Genomic DNA, 25,000 nt, shown 5'->3' on the forward strand with positions numbered 1-25,000 from the left:
TCATAAATTTTCAAAAATATATATTGATAATAATTGATAATAGCCACTCTACAAGTTCACAATATGTTATGATGCGACGTGTTGTGGTGTGTTGTAGATTGATAGTTTGAAATGTTTAGAAACCTTTTGCCTAATAATGACATGGATTACTAATTGATTATTTGATAAAATTATCAAATGATAAAAATAATAATTAATTCAATTAAATCGATTAGTTCGATTAACTGTTTCACCCCTAAGCCATTGGTTCTCAAAGTGGGCTCCGGGGACCCCCAGGGGTCCATGCGGTGGTTCCAGGGGGTCCCCAGCTAAATGTGCAATTTTAAAAAAATCTTGAAAATGTGTGCAATTATTTGAATATTTATATATTTTTAAGCAAACATTTGTAACTCAAATCTTTGCTTCTGGGGGGTCCCTGGAACAAAATATTTTAACGTGGGGGTCCGCGGCCAAATACATATCATTTTTGGGGTCCTTGACATGAAAAAGTTTGAGAACCACTGCCCTAAACTACTGTACATTGCTGCTGACACACAGGCACACAGCGTAAATGAAACGGGTTCCATAACACAGGGCACTGATTACCAGCAAGAAAGAGTCTTTCATCCATTCCACAGAATGTAGCAGGATATTGTGGGAAGAATGGGGAAGTGGAAATGATGATGATGATGATGATGACAAAAGCATATGATTGATTGACGCTTCACTGCGTCATTGGAGCATTGAAAATAAAAGTTTCAGTCAACTCAACATCAGACACATCTAATAACTAACACAGATGCAATGGAGACATCGTTTACACTAAGACTAGATTGTTGTAAAAGAGCTGAGACAACATTTACACCCAGAACTCTGTGTTTGTTCAAAAGTGCTATTCTTGAGCGGACAAATGATCTCTGTTCCCACTTAGTTCATAACATGGGCTAGGTCTGGGCCATATGACTTCCAATCAATATCACGATTATTTCATATTTTTGCCACGATTACGATTAATGGCATTTAAAAACAAACAGTGCTATTTTGAATAGCAGATCTGCAAGGTCATAACAAAGATGTGACCTTGTACTAGATTAGCTATTTTTGCTATTTTTGTACGCCACCATTGTACAACGAAATATAATACAGGGTTGTGTGCTTAATCAGACTAATCGATATGGATGAAAGAAATTATATTTAAAAAAGAAACCGATCATCATGCAGTGTGCCTTTATTCCTCACATATAATGAAGCATGACAGGCAACAACACAAAGAGGTAAGAAAATCTACAAACGTTCAGTAGAAAAGTACCATCAAACTTGTGTCCACACTATATACTGTCTCAGTCAGCGCATAAATCTGCCTTTCTCTTAAATGTCATCATAGTTTATATAGCCTAATGTATATACATTTGTATGTTTCAAAACACACAACCATTGTTCAATAGTTATTATTTTATCACGTTAATAATGTTATCACACTGAGCTCTCCACACAGCACAATCCTCAGTGAGAGACACAGAGAGTGTAAATAGGGCCACAAATGGGAAGGGTCTGGGTCCATTCTTACACTCTCAGAGTTAAATGAACACTGAGGCTTTAGCTGTGCAGGGTTTCCCAACAGAGCATGTCTGGGGTGCCGTTCCCAGCATGCCTTGCGTGTGCGCAGACAGCCGTGGATTACAGCGACAACAAGGGAACGATCTAATGTCACATGACCCTCTGGAACATTCCATGGACTGACCCCTCAGAGGCCCACCACACCACCGCACGCACACACACACACACACACACACACACACACACACACACACACACACACACACACACACACACACACACACGCACACACTGTTTGGTTCCCATAGAATAGCCTGCGGCCTCCCAGGCCAATCTGGCCCTCTTATGTATTTTCACGTCCTTTTAACTTTAAAAAAAGAAAGAAAACAAGTTAAACCAGCCGTCCAACCAGCCTGGAATCCCACTAACTATGGGATTATGGGATACTCGTCGTTCCCACCTCGTTTTTCTTTTTTCCCCCCCGGAGAAGAATGTGCAGTTGTTTTTAGTATTTGTGTTGTTGTGTAACTCCGAGGTCCTTGTTCGGGTGATTCCTTGTGCAACAACATGATTACAACATGGCCGCCCCTCACTCCTCCGCTCCGTGCTATTTCTGACCTGCTGTTTGTCTCATCAACTGCTGTTTACCAGTGTTCCTTCCTTAGCTCAGTGGTTCCCAAACCTTTTCAGCTCGAGACCCGAAAGAGAGTGTTTTTTTTGGGGTGCCTGCCCGGGACCCAAACCCTATTTAATAGTGAAAATGGCAGATCTACAGTTTCTTTCCCACTGAAAGTTTTATACATTTCTGACATTTGAAAATCATTTGAAATAATAACAATAATAATACTAATACTACTAATAAAAATTTAAAAAGGGAGAAAACTTAAAGGTTTCATGACATGCTGGTTTACTAAACAAAGTCTTCTTTATCATGGTCCTTCAAACGTGTATTAAAAGGTTTTAACTGAAAGTTTTTTTTTTCCTGTGTTCTGGGGCCTTTTCAGCTGCAATGAAAAAAAAAAAGATTTGCCTGCAGGTGTCGCAGTTTTTGCCTGTCAATCATCGAACTCATCGGGAGTCTGGTAGTATAGGGGGAAAAAATTGGCCGGTCGCGATCCTCCATTCCAGAGCTATGGTCGTTTGAATGTGGCTTGTTTTTTTAAAACAGCCACAAGTCGTCCATGGCAGTGAATGAGTTAAAAACCATAATCCAATCCAGAAATCTTAATGTAGTCGTGGAAGCAGACCTGAATTTCAACAGTATTCTGAAAAACGTATGTTTCTATATCAGTGGCGCTCAAATGTTTTCATGTCAAGGACCCCCAAAATTATATGTATTTGGCCACGGACCCCAATCTCAAAACACTTTGTTCCAGGGACCCCCAGAAGCAAAGATTTGAGTTAAAAGTGTTCGCTTTAAAATAATATATATTCAAAGATTTCACACATTTTCACGATTTTTCAAAAATAGCAGATCTACAAGCTCGTAGCGCGGCACTCGGTGCCGCGCTATGAGCTTGTATATCTGCTATTTTTTAATAGCCAAAGTGTAAAATAATGTTTTTTAGCTCAAATAAAAAAAGTGACACAGACGCGTTCCAGGTCTAAATGGGTTAAGGCAATTACAAAGTCCGCCTAGCCTACTATCACCTTAAGAATATATCAAGAATGAAAGGACTTATCAGCGGGATTTGGTCAAATTGTTCAGGCATTCATCTCCAGTAGATTTGGCCACTGTAACGGCGTCTTTACAGGTCTCCCTAAAAATCGATCAGACAGCTGCAGTTGATTCAGAACACTGCTCCTGGAGTCCTCGCTAATGCCGAGAAAGTGGATCATATCACTCCTGTTCTCAGATCTTTACACCGACCGGGCTTCCTGTCTGCCAAAGAATTGATTTGAAAATACTTCTGGTGGTTCACAAAGCACTGAGTGGCTTAGAGCCTAAAATATATTTCTGATCTTCTGCCAACTTATGACCATGCAGAGGGTCCTCTGGGACCGGTCTGCTTTCTGTCCCCGGAGTCGGAACTCAAGTTTGTATGCACCGCACATCTGGAACAAACTCTCAGAAAACGACGTTTCTATTTGCTGCTGACTTTTATTGAGGTTTTTGATTAATTGTACACCACTGTACAACAGAGTATAATACAGGGCTTAAGTGATTAATCAGACTAATCGAATAAGTTGATTATAACAAATATAATCAGAATTTCTTAGTGTCAATTTGTTGATATATATTTTTTAAACTCTGCTTCTCAATTATTCGATTAACCTACATGAACAAGATTAACCCTTTAAGACCGGGAACGCATCTGTGTCATTTTCAGATTTCTTTGGCTATTAAAAAATTGCAGATCTAGAAGCTTGTAGATCTGCTATTGTTTTTTAAAAGCTTGAACATTTGTGCAAATCTTTGAATACATATATTTTTTGGAAACAAAATGTTTAACTAAAATCTTTGCTTCTGGTGAGTTCCCTGGAACAAAACCTTTTCATGTCAAGGGCCCCCAAAATGGTATGTATTTGTCCACCGACCCCCCCCCCCCCCTCCCCCATCTCAAAATATGTTGTTCCAGGGACCGCCAGAAGGAAAGATTTGAGTAAAAAGAAATCTAAGATTTGCACACATTTTCACGATGAAAAAATAAATAGCAGATCTACAAGCTTGTGTGAGCTTGTATATCTGCTATTTTTGAATAGCCAAAGAAATCTTAAAATGACACGGATGCGTTCCCGGTCTTAATGGGTTAAGTAAGATTATTTGTTGTAAATATCAGATTCCATATATGTTGGGTTTAATTGCCCAGCCCTAACCTGATGTGTGTCTGATGTGTCTCCCTGCAGGATGATGTGCGAGACGGTGCGATACGAGAGACACGAGGCCAATGAAGTGCTCTACTAGTAAGTACTGTGTGTCACGTGACTTTTGTTAGCAGCGTGTATTTTGAACATCATACATTTGAGTGTGACTATTATTTACAGCTCTATTATTTACAGCTCTGTTACAATCTATTTACAGAGGAAGACGATCATAAGAGAAACACACTAATGAACATAACAATGTTAATATATGAGGCGTGTTCATCACCCTGTTTCAAATTGCTCAGTGGGAGAATCATCATTTGTTTAGTGAGTTCTACACAGACACACACGCAAGTGTGCGCACGCACACACACACACACACACACACACACACACACACACACACACACACACACACACACACAGTGGTGACATAGCGATAGTTTCTCAGGGAGCGAAGAAGAATGAAGTCAGTTAATTAACCCTATGAGAGGAGTGATGTGTTTGTGTGTGTGTGTGTGTGTGGAGGAGGGGGAGGGGTGGTAATAAGACAGACACCTCATTAGCAGCGCATAGCTGATGGTGCTGATTAAGCTCTAATAAGAGGCCTAAAGTTCACCTACATCCAATCATTGTTTATTATATTGATATATAACACATTATCAGCCTAGGGGCTGTGCATGTACTGTACACACACACACACACGTACACACACACACACACGCACACGCACACGCGCAGAGGCACAGGCAGAGTTACTGGTCTGGCTCTCTGCTTCAGGCTCAACACTCAACTGCTCATTTACTTTTTTGTGCTTGGAATGTGTCTATATTTCTATGTGTGTGTGTGTGTGTGTGTGTGTGTGTGTGGGGGGGGGGGAGGGGGCTGCTTGCGTGTGCATGCAGCATGTGTGTGAGGTGTTAATACTCCTGTAAAGTACAGCTGTCTCTGTGTGTTAGTCTATTTATAACAACAATAACCTGCTTCTGAATACCGACTTTAAAAAAATCAATGTAGGGACTTTAACAGCAGTGCTGTGTCTATTACGTTGTAAAATGCATATTGCTTCAGTAGATTGAGGCCGTGAATCTCGGCGCGTTGTTAGAAACATTGTTATGCTACGAGGCCTAGTGGTGTGTTGTTGAAATGTTTAACGTGCCCATTGCTTATCATCACTGTCAGGTCCAAAACCGTTACGTTCCATGTAAAAAAAAGAACTGTGTTCCATTGCATCCAATGTGGTTATTATTTAGCCACAAGCTGTACTTTTCATTGATTCAATATGTATAATAATACCCACAGAAAGACAAAATAGCTAAAATAGCAGATCTAAGCGTCACAATGCAATGCATTGTGAGCTCATAGATCGTAATTTGTGACATTTTGTTTTTAACTCATTGAGTGCCATTAACGGGTTTCACGTGTTTTAAAAAAAAAAAAAAATCTTCCTGAACCCAAGATATCATTATCTGAAGATTTGCAGCTCCATCCACTCCTTGTTTAACTTATAACTGAAAAAGGCTGTATCTCGCTTCTTAAGCACTTTTGTTTTACTAAATTTTAAATTTGAATAAAAATTGTAATGGCCAGAAATAGATAGGCCATAAATAAATAGATAGGCCATAGCGCGGCACTCAGTGCCGCGCTATGAGCTTGTATATCTGCTATTTTTGAATAGCCAAAGAAATCTAAAGTGACACAGATGCGTTCCAGGTCTTAGTGGGTTAAACGTAGGCACATATGTGTTGCTAATGTGCTTTCACATTAGGTGTTAGACAGACAGACAGACAGGCACAAGCATCATCTCCATTCCCCTACTTTCAGCCTGGCGGAGATAATAATGAAATATTTTGGTTAGGTGCATAGTGCCACACCTAACCCCGTGTTAGAGTTCACATTACAAAATTGTGAAATCACAGCAAGTTTGTGTCGCCCCAAATTGTGGATAAAGAAAATGGTCAAATTTGGCAAAAACACTTTTGTTTTGCAACATGCTATAGCAGCACAGACTATTTCTAGTTTGTTGTTTACTATAAGCCACAGAATGTCCCCTTCACTCTGTCTGTGGTGTTTGGTTTGACCAAGAACTGGCTTAGGCTAAACATAGGACTGGTTAACATCATACTGACAACCTGTTATTATGATATTAAGGGGCCAAACATCCATTCATAGTCTCCATTCTGTCACTTAGGGGTGCAACTAACCCTAACTAGTCAATTTAACACTGTCGAACAACAAAGTACAAAATTGAGCTTAAAACGGTTTTGACTTGTCGCAAATCTTTGGTCTAAACCAGGGGTTTTCAACAGGTGGTCCGTGGACCACTGGTGGTCCGTGAAGGTATTGCATGTGGTCCCTGACCATGCATTTAGTAATTGCGAAAGTGAATATTTTCTTCCATGGAACAGTGCACTAAATGATCTGGTGACAATATGATGATGTGTCAATGTTGTCAGGGAAGTCGGAGGTCATCAAGTCAAGAAATTCCACAGAAAATCTCAAGAAGGGGAAATGTACGGGATTGCCTTATTGAGTCATCATTATTAGGAAAAGTGCTCATATAATCACATGTGTCTGCTCACTCATACATAAGATACAAAACATGAGTTTAGTGGAAGGTTGGATAAAGTAAGAGAATGGAATAAGGGTAGCTGTGGGGTAGGAATAGATCAGTGGTTCTCAACCTTTTGTTTTAGCTCTGGACCACTCACATATTTCAGTTAAATAATGCCTGGGTTTGATATAATTTGTTGCACATAGTATCATGCAACAAATTAAATCAAGCACTTAACAGTCATTATTTAATTGCAAGCTTTTTCTCCCACACCATGCCAAATAATTCAAATGTTTTCTTACATTTGATGGACTTATTCAATATTATTTTATATATTTTTTTATTTCTATTTATTTTCTATTTATTTTCTATTTATTTTTTATTCTATTTACATTTTAAAAGATTTTCCCATGGAAAGGCCTAATTATGCTATGGACCACTATTAGTCTGTGCACTATTGGTTGGGAAACAGTGGGATGCAGACATGGGATGCATAGAAAGTGTTACCAAAGCACTAATCTTAGTCCATTTCCCCACCCAACACAATAGTGGTCCCCAGGTTGATTCTTAGTCAGGGTGGTGGTCCCTGGTTCACAATCAGTTGAAAACCCCTGGTCTAAACTATACCTAAAGCACGTGCCACACCCTTTACTGCACTCCATACAACCTGACTCCCTGCTGTGAATTCGTGTGTGTGTGTGTGTGTGTGTGTGTGTGTGTGTGTGTGTGTGTGTGTGTGTGTGTGTGTGTGTGTGTGTGTGTGTGTGTGTGTGTGTGTGTGTGTGGATTTCCAGTATGCATGACCCAGTTCAGTCAAACTGTCGTGACTCACAACACTCTGTATCTCTACTCCTCTTCTCTCCTCATCATATCACTGATTAATAATTGAACATTTCCTTTTGTGCTGTCTCTGCACTTGAAAGGAGGAGCAGGAGAGAGAGAGGTAGAGAGAGGGTGAATGAATATGTTCAGCGAAAAAAGGAAGTGGGAAGTAAGAGGAAGAGAAAGAAAAGGATGAAGGTGGGCAGAAAGGAAAGAAAAAGCAAAGCATTGTGATTTTTGGAGGGGGTGTGGGTAGAGCGTGAAAGAGGAACAGAGATTTTGTACTGCGTCAAAAGGATGTGATTTTCAAACCCTCATTAGATCTGAAACCAATAAGGAGGAGAGGAGAGGAAAGGAGAGGGAAGCTAGTTTTTGGATAAAACTGTCAGCCCACATATATAGCCCACAAGTATAAATCAGATATCACACTCTGCCTGGGACTGACTGACCAGTGGCCACAGGTTCAAGTCTTTAAACAGCCTGTTGAGGCCCACTGGTCTCATTCACTCACATTATTTAATCTGTTTTGTTCTTCTTTTATTCCATCTTCCTACTATGTGACACAGTTATTAAGCACAGAGAGTAGGCTAGCTGAGATGGAAACAGCCTTATCAGCGAAAACGTGACACAGTGACATATGCCACATATGATCCATTAGATTATCTGTTCAAAGACAATGTGTGGGACTTGGATTATTGTTTCATGTCAGGTTCCCTTGTTAAGCCATTCAATCAAGGAATCCTCTGTCATTTTAGATTTCTTTGGCTGTTCAAAAATAGCAGAGATCTAGCAGAGATCTACAAGCTCATAGCGCGGCACCGAGTGCCGTGCTATGAGCTTGTAGATCTGCTATTTTAGAAAAATGTTGCCAAATCTTTGAATATATATTCTTTAAAGCGAACATTTGTAAAATATTTTGTTCGAGGGACCCCCAGAAGCAAAGTTTGAGTTACAGTACAAATGTTCGCTTAAAAATATATACAGTATACTCAAAGATTTGCACACATTTTTAAGATTTTTCAAAAATAGCAGATCTACAAGCTCATGGCACAGCACTTGGTGCCGCGCCATGAGCTTGTATATCTGCTATTTGAATAGCCAAAGAAATAACCCCGGATTGAATGGGTTAATTTGCATGCCAAAGTTTCTCAAGTATTTTCATGTATTTGGCTGAGGACGACATACCCCCCATTTGAAAATAGGGAACAGATTGTCAACAGATTGTCAACATTTAAAAAAAATTACCAGATCCACAAGCTCACAAGAGATTGTGGATCAGCTATTTTCAAATTTGTAGCTAAAATAAAATGGGGTTGAAGTGTTTAAAATGTTCCTCATTTAGCTGGGGACCCCCTTGGAACCGCTTCAATGACCCCACTTTGAGAAGCAGTGTGATATGCAACATATATACTGTCTGTAAACTGTGAAACCATTGACAAGAAGGAGCAGTACTCTTCCACGAGCCAACTTCCTCCTGCTCCACTTCCTCTTTCCTGTCAGTGTTAGTTGTTTTCTGCTGTGGTTCTCAAAGTGGGGCCCGGGGACCCACAGGGGTCCTTTGGGGGGGGGGGGGGGGGGAATATGGCGTCATACATGATGACATGTCACAGGCTGGCCACATGGAGTCATGCCGTTCCCATGTGGATCCCTAGATCCACATGATGAAAAAAATAAATAATAATAACAACATACTGGTGTCTGATTCGCATACACGTATGACGAAAACAGTGATCAACAAGCTCACAGCGCATCCCATCACAACGCGCTGTGAGCTTGTAGATAGTATTTTTTCACTATTTCTGAACAATTTGAAAAAAAGGTTTGCAAATCTCTGGAAGTGTGTGTGTTTTTGTTTTCCCAGTGTAGTGTAGTGTAGTAAAACCTTCCTGCCAGCTGTGAGTTTTTTTCTGTCTGCTGTGGGTGGAAGAATGACTCACTGCTTCATTCATATAGCTTTCTCTCTCTCTCTCTCTCTTATTCTCTCCACCCTTACACCCTCTCCTTTACCCCCCCCCCCCCCCCCGCCCACCACTCCTTTTGTTTTCCACAACATTATCATTGTTATGTTGATGATGCATAAATTCAGTCAGAAGGGTTCATACGAAACAGTTTAATTGAAAACTAGCTTCACCCACACCACATGCTCTGTTTAAGCCTAGTTTATACCTAGTCGTACGGCTGTATCCCGTACTGAAAATAGCAGATCTAACAGCATTGTGAGCTTGTAGATCTAGGGAAGGCTTTTCCGAAACGGAACATTTTCCCACATAGGAAGGAGTATGTGTTGGCGTTAAGTCCTGACCCTACCTTCGACATCTGCCAAGTTTGATCCAAAACTGTCTAAAACCGTCAGTATTCGCTGTGACAGTCAGACAGCTGTTGGCAACTACATTCCACATGTGTAACTAAAGGTGAAAGGCTAATGAAGACCTGTGACCACCAGGTATATGGAATCACACCGCCGCTCTGTGAGCTGACCTCACATGGTGTTGGTAATAGAACTGTAATGCTGCGTTCACACAACAGCTACAGAACCACCAAGCGTGACCAACAGCTACATTGCTGACGAGTGGCCGGTGAAGTGTTGCTCAAGTCACACTGCATAAATGAAATGGGTGTAGGGTTAAATAGCGCAGGGAACTGGATAGCAATTTAGTTTCTTTTCATTGTTGTGGAGTGAAAACGGTGAAACAAAAACATCTGATTGATTGACGCTTCACTGTGTCATTGGAACGCATAATTTCCATTGAATGTATTGTAGCCAATGCTTTACTTTGTTAGTGTGAACGCAGCACAAGGAATGTTGAAATATAAAATGTAAAGGTACCATAAGTTAATTTGTTGTGAACATTATAATTTTTTACTAACATTGAGGTTAATTATTCTCTCTCCTCTCTCTCTCTCTTTACAGTCCTGATGATGTAGGAAGCTGCTGGTACATCCTGCTCTCTGGCTCCGTCTTCATCAAGGAGTCCATGTTCCTCCCCAGGAGCAGGTAGGAACGGCGGCCATTTTAAACAGGAGAGGAGGCGGTTGAGGCAATAGTGACAGAAACGGCTCTGGCCTCCTCAAAGCCGGTCAGCTTTGAAGAGCTCACATTAAAACACCTCTTGCACAGTTGATCAGCAGCCCAGAGCAAAATAGTAGCCGCAGTTTTTAGAGCGAAGAGCAGAGACGGTAGCTGTGATTTCACCGTCCTGTTATCTGTGTCCGTCGTTGCATAGAACAGTGGTTTTCAAACCTTTTGTGCCCAAGGGCACACCAAAGGGCAAGTCGAAATGTCAAAGCACACTTGTAGCCATATCCGTGCAAAATAGCATCTATTCTAAACACGTGTTTCCACTCTGTAAACATAGATTTGTATTTACTAAAGCCATATTAAAGGTAGAACCACTGAAGGCCTATTTCACGCTTTTGCACATTTCTAAAAATGATCTACAGGCTCTGCTATTTTTGCTACATGAGCATTTGTGATTTAAAATAGAACAATTTACAACAATAGTTTGCCTATAATGAAATGCCAAAAATAAGGGCACCAGGTTAAAAGTGGCTAAAATATTTATATAGATGTTGGGGAAACGAGTGCGCGTACTACTCGTATAGTAAATAAAAATATATATTCACAACTTTTTGTATAGTTGTATATATTTCAATAATAATGTGTGGTTGTCACAAAAGGAAACAAAGGTCCCTTTTTCATCCCGAGGCTCAGTCACAAAATTCCAACCTCCAGTCCTCCCCAGCCCCGCAAGGTTGGACACAACTATGTACCAGGGTTTCCTACGAACGTCTGAAGGGCGTTTTGGAGTATTGGCACTCCAAAACACACATCGGGAATGTGCCAAGGAGCCCTCGCCCCCCACCAACCTTTTCCATTTTTCCAAGGTCCTTTTCCATTTTGCCAAGGTGAAGGCGTCTTTAGTGCAGAGCGAGGGATTTGAGGATATTGGCAGATTAGAGTTAATGCGGCAGTCCTGCCACTAGGGAGGGAAAGCCTCTGGAAATGTTTACTAAGCGTATGTTGTAGGGGGAAAAAAAACTCCTCTGCCATGCAGGAAGACAGTTTACTGCAGGAGACAGTGCAGAATACTGTAATACTGTTCATAGATGCAAAAGCCTTTTCTGTCTGTCATATATTATGCACAAAAAAAGTTTAGCTTATTTTACTATTAAATGAACAAAAGCCATCCACCCACCCTCAGTGGGGTGACCAATCGATCTGCAATTGCACACGGGCATTAAACATTGGCATATGCAAATAGTGATGAAGCCAATTCTTCACTTTTGCCAAATTTAAGTTGTTCATTAGCATTTGTTTGCCACTAGCTATGGGATCAATAGTTGCAGTTCCCGCAGGCTATGGGATCTGTTGTCGTGGTACCATAGCTTGGACAGACGATGGGTGGAAACACTGGTATGAACTAGTTATAATGACTTTATACATGTGAAGAAATGTAAAGGATTTTGTCTTGGTGCCACCAACACATTTAGATCAAAAGTATATTATCAAAGTGTTTACTGACACAATTTGGAACAGGACAGCGGCCATACATGACATTGAGGAGCACTCAACAATCTCGGTACAATACCATTCTATGAATCCCCCTGGGCTAGTTGGAAAGAAAGTTTTGTGTTCCTAGATATTCAATCGTGGACTTATATGTCCTGTGCTGCCGTGGTAACTAATTACTGTTTGTCCTCTATGCTGTAGGTGAATGTGCTGAGAGTGTCTTTATTCAGTGTTAGGTCAGCAATAATGAGATTCATTATAACGCACAGACCTGTAGCTCTGCTGTCAGCAAGAGCTTATTACATTCTCTCTATTATATTCTCTCTCTCTCTCTTTTAACTCATTCAGTGCCAAAAATATTTCTGGCTATATCACCCCTGTGCCAAGGCCAAAAATACATTGTAAAAAAAAAGTGCTTTGGAGCCGAGATACAGCCTTTTCAGTAAGAAGTTAAACAAGAAGTGAATGGAGCAGCAAATCTTCAAATCATCATATCTTGGGTTCTGAACTTTTTTTTCAAAAAAAAAAAAAAAAAAAAAAAAAAAAACACTCTGGGCTTATGAAAAACGTGACGTCTGCGACGTCATTGGCACTGAATGAGTTAAGATGTATTTTTGGCATTTTATGCTTCATTTCAGATAAGTCAGTGTACTACTAGAGAGACAGGAAATCAAGGGCAGAGAGAGAGAGAGAGAGAGAGAGAGAGAGAGAGACATTTGAGACCAGATGGGGGTCAGATTCGAACCCGGGTCGCCGTGCTCAGACGGAACATATCATGGTCTGTGCACTAACTGGCTGAGCCACCAGGCACATTACAGTTTCATCACTTTTGTTTTTGTCTGAATAAAAGGTTATTTTAACCTATATTTAATCTGTATGGTATGTTCTATTACAATAGAACTAACTGTGGTGGTTGAAGATGCTCACATTTATAGCCTGTAGTTGCGTAGGACGAGGTATTGCATGGAACTCAAATGGAATTAACTTGCATTCCCAAATGTGCTCTCCATTGTGTGTGTAAAAATGTCTGCCCAAAATAGGGACCAGGGTTAACCCATTAAGACCGCAAACGCATCCGTGTCATTTTTAGATTTCTTTGGCTATTTAAAAATAGCAGATATACAAGCTCATAGCGCGGCACCGAGTGCCGCACTATGAGCTTGTAGATCTGCTATTTTGGAAAAATCTTGAAAATGTGTGCAAATCTTTGAATACATATATTGTTTTGAAGCGAACATTTGTAACTCAAATATATATATTCAAACTAAAGATTTGCAAAAATCTTCACAGTTTCCCCCCAAAAAATTGCAGATCTACAAGTTCATAGCGTGGCACTCGGTGCCGTGCTATGAGCTTGTATATCTGCTATTTTTTAATAGCCAAAGAAATCTAAAAATGACACCCAGATGCGTTCCCGGTCTTAATGGGTTAAATAAGACGACGCAGAGTTTGCAGGTCCTCGTACTTTTTGTGTGGCTCCGTATAGACAGCGAGGGAACGATGCCTGGACAGGGAAATGGTTTGAGACGTGAAGAAGCTGAAGTGAGTCCAGAGGGACGACCTGGTGCTTCTAGAGCCAGGCGAGAGTAGAGTTTCATTCAGGACCAAACCCAGAAGACGGCTCATATGCACTGACACTCGATATGACTCCATTACTATATCAGCCTGTGTTGTCTCTCTTTGGATCACCGCTTCTATCTTCCTTGCCCTTGCTTGCTTCCTCTTCACCTCCCCGCTGCCCCCCTCTCCCTCTTGCCTCCATCTCTCCCACCTCTTTCTCTTTCTCTCTCCCTCTCTCTCTCTCTCTCTCTCTCTCTCTCTCTCTCTCTCTCTCTCTCTCTCTCTCTCTCTGTGGTGAGGATAGTGAGATGTGATCCAGGGCCAGAGATGAATGACTCATTCAGTCATTACAGACTCCAGACAAGTTTGTCTTTATTTAACTCGGATCATTAAATTAAATACGACCCTCATACGCTGCTGTTCACTATAAATAACACATTAGATAACTGACACACACACACACACACACACACACAAACACGCGCGCTAACTATCGGTGGATTTATTAAAGGAAGGCAATTAAATCAAACATAGGCTTTCTTTTCTTAACCATTGAGCAGAGGAAACATTTTAGATGATCCGTCTGAAGCTGTTTTGTTCATTATATTAGTGATTTCTTATTGCTAAATCATGAATGAACATTGACCAGATATCCTTGTATTTCTTCTGTTATGCTAAATGCAATGTCTATTGAGAATTCATTGCTCAAACATTCATCAGCGTCAATGAAACATTCAGTGAGAAATTTAAACCAAAGACTGCCTGCTATTTGAGATGCAGCAGTACACTTACCCCATTTTCCGCCATTTTGCGTTTTCTTCAAAGCACACCTTTTCCTACTATTTCTACAAATTCTGTCCAAAACTCTCAAATTGTTACCCATTATCTCTGGAGTCATGTGATCAACATGTATCAGTCAGATCTTTCAGATTCCATTACAATTGGCTATGACTGCCCTCCAAAGATTGCGGGCCCTGGGTAGGCAACCCGGCCTGGCGCAGACCTACCTGCCAGGCCGAGTTGTATTTTGAAATATCGGTCTACACCCAATATAGGAATTATTTACTCCCTAATATTGGCATCGGGCACCAGAATCCTGTATTGGTGGGACTGTAGTATCACATGTCTGTATTATCACCGCTGTCCTTCCAGTCATCCAAAGTTCATTTGTTCCTGTTGTGTAACTTTAACCACAGCTCTGAGCTAAGTCAGCGTTTCCCATCAGACTGGCTTCATGTCTGAGGAGGAGGAATGTAATCCTTATCGCTACCGTGCGGGATATGAAATCTTTCTTAACCACATGAACCCTAGGGTCCCTATTCTGGAGCAAACATTCTGCAGAAATAGCAGATCCAAAAGCTCATTAGCTCGTTGTGAGCTTGTAGATCGGCTATTTGAGATTTGGTGTAGAGGGAAATAGGTGCAGACCAAGTATAGAGCCTTGGGGAGCCCCGGTTAACAATCTGATTGGACGAAATGTGTGTGTTGTTCCTTTTCTCTTATATGAAAGTCTTATATGAAAAGTCTTTAAAAAACTCAATAATAGACATTGTAGCAACAAGACAATTTAGCTATTGTGTGTGTGTGTATATTTGTATGTGTGTGTATATATGTCACAGGGAAATTGAAAATGGAGCGCTCGTTTTTAGGCGCAGGGCTTCGGGGCGAGGCGGGGCTTTTCGAAACAGGGTTTTTTACGCGAGGCTCGCGAGGAGGAGGAGTAGTAGGAGGAGGAGGAGGACGCGGCGCGCCGACTTAGCAGTCATGCTTTCAATAAACCAAATTGAAAGCATGAGCGCGTGCGTGTGTGTGTGTGGTCGGGGCCATATATGTTATTGCACTGTGGTTGGGAAGCCTCGTGGCTTACATTGCCCTCTAGTGTTGGTTCTACAGAATTGCCTGGGGGGCGGTGAAAACGAGCGCTCCTTCTCCAATTTCCCTGGTTCTCCAATTTCCCTGTAACATATATGTGTGTGTGTGTGTGTGTGTGTGTGTGTATATGTATATACACACGCATATAATTTATTGATATGTTATTATTTATTTACTTTTATGTATCTATCGATATAGTCGTTTATGACATGAAAACATCAATATTTTGTGTATGTCACATAGCAGTTATGGGGTCAGGGCAGGAGATGAGGGTCGTTCGTGGACAGAGGACATTATCTCATCTGGGCCACTGGGTCAGTGCAGTACTGAAAACCATTCAATATGACTCTGACCCTGCAGACTGAGATCAAACTGATTAGTACAGAGGGCACATACGGTAGAAGAGATGTGTGTGTGAGTGAGTTTGTGTGACTTTGTGGGTGCACGCATGTATGTATGTATACGTGCGTGCTTATGTGTATCCAGCCCTCTCATCCACGAGTAACTCTGCAGCAGGAAGTGACTCGTATGCTGGAATGTTGGCCGCAGCTCGCCCTCCACATAGCAGAGAGAGGCAGAGAGAGAGCGCGAGAGATGAGCGAGAGAGAGAGTGAGTGAGAGAGAGAGAGAGAGAGAGAGTGAGTGAGAGAGCTTAGACACACACACTTTTTCCCACACCAACACTCGGTCCCTCTCAGACAGCAGTCCCGTGTCGCGATCAGAACAACATGCTGCCATTGAAACAGAGTGTGCGGACCAGGAGCATGTTTGATAGGATTTATTTTGGACTAAAGCAGGAGACACGCCTTTGAGAGAGAGGAATCTACGTTTCAGCTGGCCGTGTCACTCTGCCAGGGTGAGTGTCCACAGTGTAGAACTGAGCTACTGTTAACACCCCTCCATGTTCATGTGTCAACCCCAATATACTGTACTTAGTTCAAATCTGTGAACGACAATCAGGTTATTTTTGTGAAATTGTAATCTCCACGTTGAATCGCCTCTTTGAAAAGAGCCGATCTAGAAGCTCACAATGCCTGGCATCACGCCGAGTTGTGAGCTTGCAGATCTGCTGTTTGTGGCGAATGTTCCCCCAAGAATAGCGATGCTAGGGTTTAAGTGGTTAATTCTAAAAAAGCAGATCTGCCTCCAAGGAGCCGGTTTCAGGGAGGTGATTTGCAGTAAAAGAAACGAAGTGTTGGAAGTGTGTGAGATACAGTATGTGTGAGGAATGTGAAAAACGTGACTTTGATGTTATTTTCGGAGTTGTCAGTTTATGCAGAGCACGGCCAGTAAAGGAGACAGTGGTTTCGTTTCTTTCATGGTCTGGTTTTAACGAATCAGTTTGCAAGACTTTGAAACTCAAGCCATCGTAAGCGGCAGTTCTGTTCTTTTTGATAGATACCGTCTAACACAGTCCTGGCGCCTCGTGTCCTCGGCATTGCAATGTCAATGAAGTCATATTTCTGGAAGCTAAAAGTCAGGAGTCACTCGCCAGCACTCTGCCAAAAGTGTCAGCTTCTATTTATGAAGCGCAGGGCCGCGGTTTGGAAGGCAGTGGGGGGTGTTTGCTGGAGTCAGCGGGGGGTGTTTGCGGGGGTCAGTGGGCAGTGTTTGTGAGGGTCAGTGGGGGGTCAGAAGGAAGGTTTTGGGGGATATGTGGTGGTGTGACTGTTTTTGTTGAGGCGTGAAGGTGGTCAGTTAACCTGCTGACATTAGAACTAATCAGCTCTGTCTGGATTAGTCCTTTCACTGTGTGTGTGTGTGTGTGTGTGTGTGTGTGTGTGTGTGTGTGTGTGTGTGTGTGTGTGTGTGTGTGTGTGTGTGTGTGTGTGTGTGTGTGTGTGTGTGTGTGTGTGTGTGTGTGTGTGTGTGTGTGTGTGTGTGTGTGTGTGTGTGTGTGTGTGTGTGTGTGTGTGTGTGTGTGTGTGGGGTGGGGTGTTTTCATTGACTTTAGAGCCACGGCCAATCACATTTCAGACCCTCTATCCCCCCCACCCTCTCTCATTCTCTCTCTGTAAAACTCTTGCGTAACCTAGTGGGTTTAATCTTTGTCCCACCTTCTAGCTAAAGCTTTCATGGCAGGTTAAAGACAACAGTCAGCATGTAGGTCTTCAGAGTTAGGGGGGAGGGTCTCTTTGGGTGGGGATTTGTAGGGTTAGGTAGTTTGCGGTTAAGGTGGGGGTCTGTTATGTTAGTTCGATTGTAGTTTGGGTGGGGTCGGTTTGGGTGGGGATTTGTTGAGTTAGGTAGTATGTAGTTCGGGTGGGGGTCTGTAATGTTAGTTAGGCTGTAGTTTGGGTTGGGGGTCTGTAATGTTAGGTAGGATATAGTTTGGGTTGGGGGTCTGTAATGTTAGGTAGGATGTAGTTTGGGTTGGGGGTCTGTAATGTTAGGTAGGATGTAGTTCGGGTGGGGGTCTGTAATGTTAGGTAGGATGTAGTTTGGGTTGGGGGTCTGTAATGTTAGGTAGGATGTAGTTCGGGTGGGGGTCTGTAATGTTAGGTAGGATGTAGTTCGGGTGGGGGTCTGTAATGTTAGGTAGGATGTAGTTCGGGTGGGGGTCTGTAATGTTAGGTAGGATGTAGTTTGGGTTGGGGGTCTGTAATGTTAGGTAGGATGTAGTTCGGGTGGGGGTCTGTAATGTTAGGTAGGATGTAGTTTGGGTTGGGGGTCTGTAATGTTAGGTAGGATGTAGTTCGGGTGGGGGTCTGTAATGTTAGGTAGGATGTAGTTTGGGTTGGGGGTCTGTAATGTTAGGTAGGCTGTAGTTTGGGTTGGGGGTCTGTAATGTTAGTTAGGATGTAGTTTGGGTTGGGGGTCTGTAATGTTAGGTAGGCTGTAGTTCGGGTGGGGGTTTGTAATGTTAGGTAGGATGTAGTTTGGGTGGGGGTCTGTAATGTTAGGTAGGATGTAGTTCGGGTGGGGGTCTGTAATGTTAGGTAGGATGTAGTTTGGGTGGGGGTCTGTAATGTTAGGTAGGATGTAGTTTGGGTGGGGGTCTGTAATGTTAGGTAGGATGTAGTTCGGGTGGGGGTCTGTAATGTTAGGTAGGATGTAAACGGGGATGGAACAGAGGAACGCTGTCCTTCTCTGATCCTGAAATTTGTGCAAATATTTGAATATATATTTTTTTAAAAGGGAACGTTTTGACTCAAATCTTTGCTTCTGGGGTCCCTGGAACAAAATATTTTGAGATGGGGGTCCGCAGCCAAATACGGGTGGTCCTTGACATGAAAAGGTTTGAGCACCAGCACCACTGATATATAGCAACATAGGTTTTTTTTTTTTTACTGTTAGGATTTAAAATACATTTGTAGAATCCCCAGAAGCAAAGATATGAGTTACAAATGTTCGCTTGACTTTTTGATTCCTTCGAGGTGAACCTCAGGTGAAGTTGAAGGAAACGGGAAGAGTAGGGTTAAAAACATTTGACTGCCCACATAGAGCACATTCTCGTCTTAATGATGATTTCTAACAATTCCATGTATGGGCCATACCGTATAGGCTCAGTGCTTTTGAGACATGCAGATAAACTCCTTACAAAGGTGTGAGTGGAAGTAGACACTAGTTGGGAGTGTGTTCTGCCGTCAGATTGAATTCATGATAGAAGTTCTAATATACACTGCTTTTGTTTTGATTTGCAGAAGAAAAGTATGATTGACGTTTATTTAGATACATTGTAAGCATGGCCAAACTTTATGTTGATGTCACAAGAAATAGACAGTGTTGTGGGATACGTACAGTACGTGGCAGTACAAGACGTGAAGCAGACACGTTATGGTAATTGTTTTACTGTGTCTTAAAACATTTATGTATATAAAACACTTATTGGCCAACACTTATTGGCCATTTATGTTAAAATCATGCTGTCATTTTAATATGACAGCTAAGAGATATCGTAGTATTTTCAGTTTTGTGGTTATTACAGTTTCACTCATAATTTTTCACCTGTTATACCGAGGATTATCAATAAAGGAGCAAGCTGTTTGCCTGTCTGTTTAACAACGTTAGCACACTAATAATACTGTAAATTATACATAACTAATACTATACTGCATGTACCTAAATACTGACACACACACACACACACACACACACACACACACACACACACACACACACACACACCATACTGTCAGTTTTACATCTTTGGTTTCTGTCATCTCAATCTCTCCAAAATATCTGGTGTTTCCAGGTACAGGAACACACACACACACACACACACACACACACACACACACACACACACACACACACACACACACACACACACACACACACACACACACACACACACACACACACACACACACACACACACACACACACACACACACACACAGCCTCTCCTCATCCTTAATGCGTTCTGTAATATCTCCTGTGGCATTTTACTGATGAAATTCTTACTGTAAAATGGTGGATTGGATTACTGACATCCTGAATGTGATGTGAGGCACATGATGGAACATGTCATTTTCCTAGTTTTTGGTCTTGCGATGCATCACTGGTGGAGTTATTCCTCACTTGCACCTACAGTACAGTAAGCCAGGCCAATGCCAAATGAACAGCAATATTCATCTCTCTGTCCACACCGCTGGCCAACTGACTGAATCACCAGAGTTGGCAATCAGCTACAATGGCAGTGAAGGATTTGATTCCAAACCGTTAACTATGAACTTCCTCCGTCAGTTAGGACAGCAGACCTCGATCTCCCTTTTCTGCGGCAGTCTGAAAATTCACCTCTTCAGACTTAACCTCACCCGCTAGCACTCCTTTATTCATATCGTTAGGCTACTTGTTGCCTATTTGGACATGCTAGTTATGTTATCCAGATGTATGTTTGTTAACCACTTACAGTATACCCTATACTTACTCTACTCTAGGTCCGCTGATGTGTTTTTCCCCTCTACCTGCTATTTTCACAGAACGTTCGCCTACTTTATAATGCCCAGGGGCGCTAGGGTTCATGTGGTTAATAAAACTACTTGGTCCAGCGGGGGAAATTCTGTTTCAACTCAACCCAGCCGATCACTGCCTACAAGAGGCACAGAGCTAGTTAGTGGTTGGGTGAATTGCTCAAGGACACTTCATATTCGTCATATTCGACACATTGCTGGCCAGGCCTGGAATCGATGCGTAGCCTGCGAGCTAGTTCAGGCAGATGCACTCGATAGGTTTATACGCATGTGCAGCGCTATGTGGGCGATGTACTGTACATGACATGTCAAGCAGCTGACCAAATTGTCGGTCTACTTAAGCTCACCTGATTCATGGCACTTCCTCTTGCTGTCAGTGCTGCCACTGATGTCGTTTTGTGCTTTGTTTGCTCCCACCACCACCACCACCCCAGCACCACCAATAGGCTCTGCTTTCCCTAAGGGTGCCGTTTCCCCTGGGAGGTTTGTTATAGATGTATATCTCCCCGCTCTTAAATGGTTGTCTGCTAATGTGCTGAGCAGGGAGTAATGTATAGCAGGAGCCTGAACGCCAAGATCAAATATAATATTCACATTTGTATTTAAATGTTATTAATACAATGTTCTCAAGCTATCATTGGTCTCAGTCTATTGGTGAGTTATCTGACTGAACTGGCAGGCAGGCTCTCTTAACCATTCAGCTCTGCCGCCCCAAATATGTGTGTGTTAATTGTTCACATGTACAATATTTAGATATGTAGATCTTTAGACAGATGCAGATGCTAGATTCGATGGCCTAGTTACTTTGTAGCACGTATAGCACATGGCTTTCTTCTTCTGCTCTCTTTTCGATTTACTTGACCATTATTTACCCTGTTGTCGGGTGGTTCTCTGATCTTGCACTTTGCAAGTCCCGTCTGGATGAGAGCATCTGCTAAATGCCCTCGTTTTAAACTACAAATGCTTCTGTAATGATGATTCCACACCTATAGGCCTAAATCTATTATCTTGCTACCAAGCTTTCTCGACGGTAAATGTTTCTTTAATGTTGAAAACCTTTTCAAATAGAAGTGGTGAATTGTGCCTAATTTACGCTCCGTTGTATGATGGTGCTGCACATAGAAAATGTCAGCCTAATAATAGCTGACAAAATGTCACGAATGTGACGTGTTGTGAACTTGTAGATCTGCTATTTTAACCGTGCAATAAATCTGAATGCCTGATGAAATATGGGCAAAACATCTGATGTTTCCCTCTGGGAGTGGCTGACGGAACAAACGGAACACATCTTGTGCTCGATGTTTTTCATTGCAACTGTTTTACCATCCAGATACATGTTTAGTATACTCCAGTAATCCATAAAGACTGAGTTCCTGTGGAATTACTTGAGAAACAGAAGATTACTGGCTTCAGACAAAAATTTCTCTGTACCGCTGTGCTGTGTGTAAATGTGCATGTTGTAGGCTACCTCTACAGCATTGGTTCTCAAAGTGGGGTCCGGGAACACCAGGGGTCCTTTGGGGGGGGGGTACCAGGTGGTCCCCAGCAAAATGTGTTAATATGGCATCACAATAATTTGAACCACTTTAACCTTTTATACTTTGGCTATTCAAAAATAGCAGATATACAAGCGGCCAAATACATATCATTTTGGGGGTCCTTGACATGAAAAGGTTTGAGAACCACTGCTCTACAGCACCACACGTTCAGACCTATAAAGCATTTAAAACCTGCTGTTCGTCAACGAGGCATCTGTCCCACCTTATGTTTGTTTGTGTATGTATTTTCCAGAGTTGTGGCTTTCCAAGTATAATGTATATAATGTCCTTTATAATAAGGACATAAAATGAGAGAGAGAGAGAGAAAGAAATAATAATATATCTGCTCATTTTATTTAGTGCTCGTTTAAATGAATTGTCAATCGCATTCATTTAATTAAGAATGAAAGAAATTGGCTCATGTAACCGCAGCTGACAAGGCACACATCAGGTTTAGAATGAGATGTAAATGACTCTGTAGTGACATAAGGTCCCGGTCCTAATTTAAAATAGATTTCATGGCCATCTAGTCTGTAACAGTTCTCCATGGCCCACTCACACTCGTGTATATATTTATTTATTTTCACAACTGTGAAACCATTAACCATTTTCTCAGTAGAAAATGGTAAAAAAAATTACAAATCATGGCCGTTAAAGGCAAACTCAATGTGGACATTATATTTTCCTATATAGTCCTGCTGTTCCATGCCACAGTAGAAACCCTGCCAGTGTGAACAACAGGCACGTGCAAGACGCTGAGGTGACGCTTCCAGTTCGATTCGGTTCGATTCCTTGCTGAAGCCTGATGTATACTTAAACAGGGATTACTGTGTCTCTAGCTTATTACACATCTGAGCGAGCGGTTTTCCACAACCATCCATTGTCAGGCTGCTTCTGTTCAATATCTACATGCTCCCACTGGCTCAGATAATGGAAAACAACAAAATATGAGTAAATGCATTGAACAAATCAACAATTGGTCGTGGCATAATTTTCTTCAAAGACAGAACTGAAGTAAATGTTTTTGGACCGATTAAAAGTCAGTGCCAAGCTAAGCCAAAAACCTTGATGTAGTCATGGACTCAGACCAGAATTTTAACTGCCACATTAACACAATTACAAAGTCAGCCTACTATCACCTTAAGAATATATCACGGATTAAGAGACTAGGAGGATTTAGAAAAGCTTGTCCATGCATTCGTTCGTCAGTAGACTATACTTTAACGGTGTCTTTAGAGTTCTCCCTAAGAAATCGATCATACGACTGCAGTTCATTCGGAATTCTGCGTCTACTAATACCAAGAAAGTGGAGCATATCACTCCAGGTCTTATATCTTTACACTGGCTCCCTGTATGTCAAATAATTGATTAAAAAATATTACTGTTCGTTTATAAAGCATTGAACGGTTTTAGGGCCGAAATACATTTATGAACTCGTGCGATATCGTGAACCATGCAGACCTCTCAGGTCATCTGGGAAAGGTCTGTTTTATGTCCCTAGAATCTAAACTAAACGTGGAGAAGCAGCGTTCAGTTTTACACACCACATAGAAAACTGCAGGTCTGCTACAGCACTCGGTTCTTTTAACTCACGGCTAAAAACCTTTCTGTTTGCTCACACTCACAACGCGTCGCGGAGCGACGCTTTGTGAGCTTGTGGATCTCGTCGGAGAGCTTATAGATCTCGTTGCAGAGCGAAGCGTTATGTACTTGTAGATCGGTATTTTACTGTAATAATATTACAGTAAAATACCGATCTAAGACTGTAATATTATTACAGTCTTTATTTGTGTAAAAGAGGGTGAAATCTTTGTTTTGCACAAGCTCCCTACAAATTGCAGTTACTTACATAATATGAAGAATAATATCAAAAGAGATCCATTTCAAATATGATCATCAAGTGCACAAAAAAAGAAAAGAGTCCCTCATACCCTTGTGCAGAGTAGAGACATCAAATATGGATGAAGTGTGTGGGAATGGAGTATATTCACAGTCATATATACATTTACATAAAGTGATAGTGTGGTGTGTAATGGGAGCTTATATGACTGTAATGGCGACAGGGCTCAGCGCCTGTTCAGCAGCCCGACTGGTCTGGCTGGAGAAACCGTCCTTTACAGTGGTTCTCAAATTGGGATTCGGGGACCCCCAGGGGTCCTTGAGGGGGTTCAGGAGGTCCCCAGCAAAATGTGTTATGCTGCGCTATGGCCTGCCTGATTGTACAGTAGCAGCACAAACACATTGTGGCTGGGTTGGTGAGTGACTGATTGACTCACTGTAGAGGCCTAATGTGTAAATTGACGAGGCATTCCATAAAATTACAACCATAATTGTAACTTTAAATTATCATATTAGAGTTTGACCCACTTTTCACATTTACAATCATGTACAGTGAGGACGCCATGAGAACAAAACACAGATTCACCCATTTTTGGCTATTCAAAAATAGCAGATCTACAAGCTCATAGCGCGGCACTCGGTGCCGCGCTATGAGCATGTAGATCTGCTATTTTTGAAAAATATTGAACATTTTGTGCAAATCTTTGAATATATATATATTTTTTAAACAACATTTTTAACTAAAATCTTTGCTTCTGGGGGTCCCTGAATAAAGAATATATATTCAAACATTTTCACAATTATTCCTAAAATAGATCTATAAGCTCATAGCGTTGTGCCGCGCTATGAGCTTGTATATCTGCAATTTTTGAATTGCCAAAGATATCTAAAATGACACGGATGCGTTCCCACATTGAATGAGTTAAAACAAAAAGCCACTCCGGTTCAGCGCTGCAAGAATACAAGTGACAGAACGGTGCTGATAACAAGGTGACAAACAGATGCTTTGAAGCTATTGATGACTTCTGGACCGTAAGAACATGTTTCA

The 25,000-nt window shown here is 41.7% G+C and overlaps 1 protein-coding gene across 7 annotated transcripts in view; it reads left to right on the plus strand.

The window, feature by feature from the left end:
- rapgef2b (Rap guanine nucleotide exchange factor 2b) overlaps window positions 1-25,000 on the plus strand; it is a 147,666-nt gene that overhangs the window by 47,178 nt on the left and 75,488 nt on the right. For 6 of the 7 annotated variants that reach the window (XR_013932263.1, XR_013932264.1, XR_013932265.1 and 3 more), the window contains exons 3-4: window positions 4,384-4,440; window positions 10,629-10,712. Coding sequence is in view for 1 of the 7 variants with exons in the window: in XM_080416397.1 (XP_080272523.1) it covers window positions 4,384-4,440; window positions 10,629-10,712 (141 nt within the window). In the remaining 6 variants the exon portion in view is untranslated. Of the gene's footprint in view, window positions 1-4,383; window positions 4,441-10,628; window positions 10,713-16,357; window positions 16,516-25,000 lie in introns of those variants that run through there. The other variant, XR_013932268.1, reaches the window with a different exon arrangement.

This window comes from Gymnoscopelus braueri, assembly GCF_963280865.1.
Source record: "Gymnoscopelus braueri genome assembly, chromosome: 20".
In the NCBI taxonomy this organism is placed as follows: domain Eukaryota; kingdom Metazoa; phylum Chordata; class Actinopteri; order Myctophiformes; family Myctophidae; genus Gymnoscopelus; species Gymnoscopelus braueri.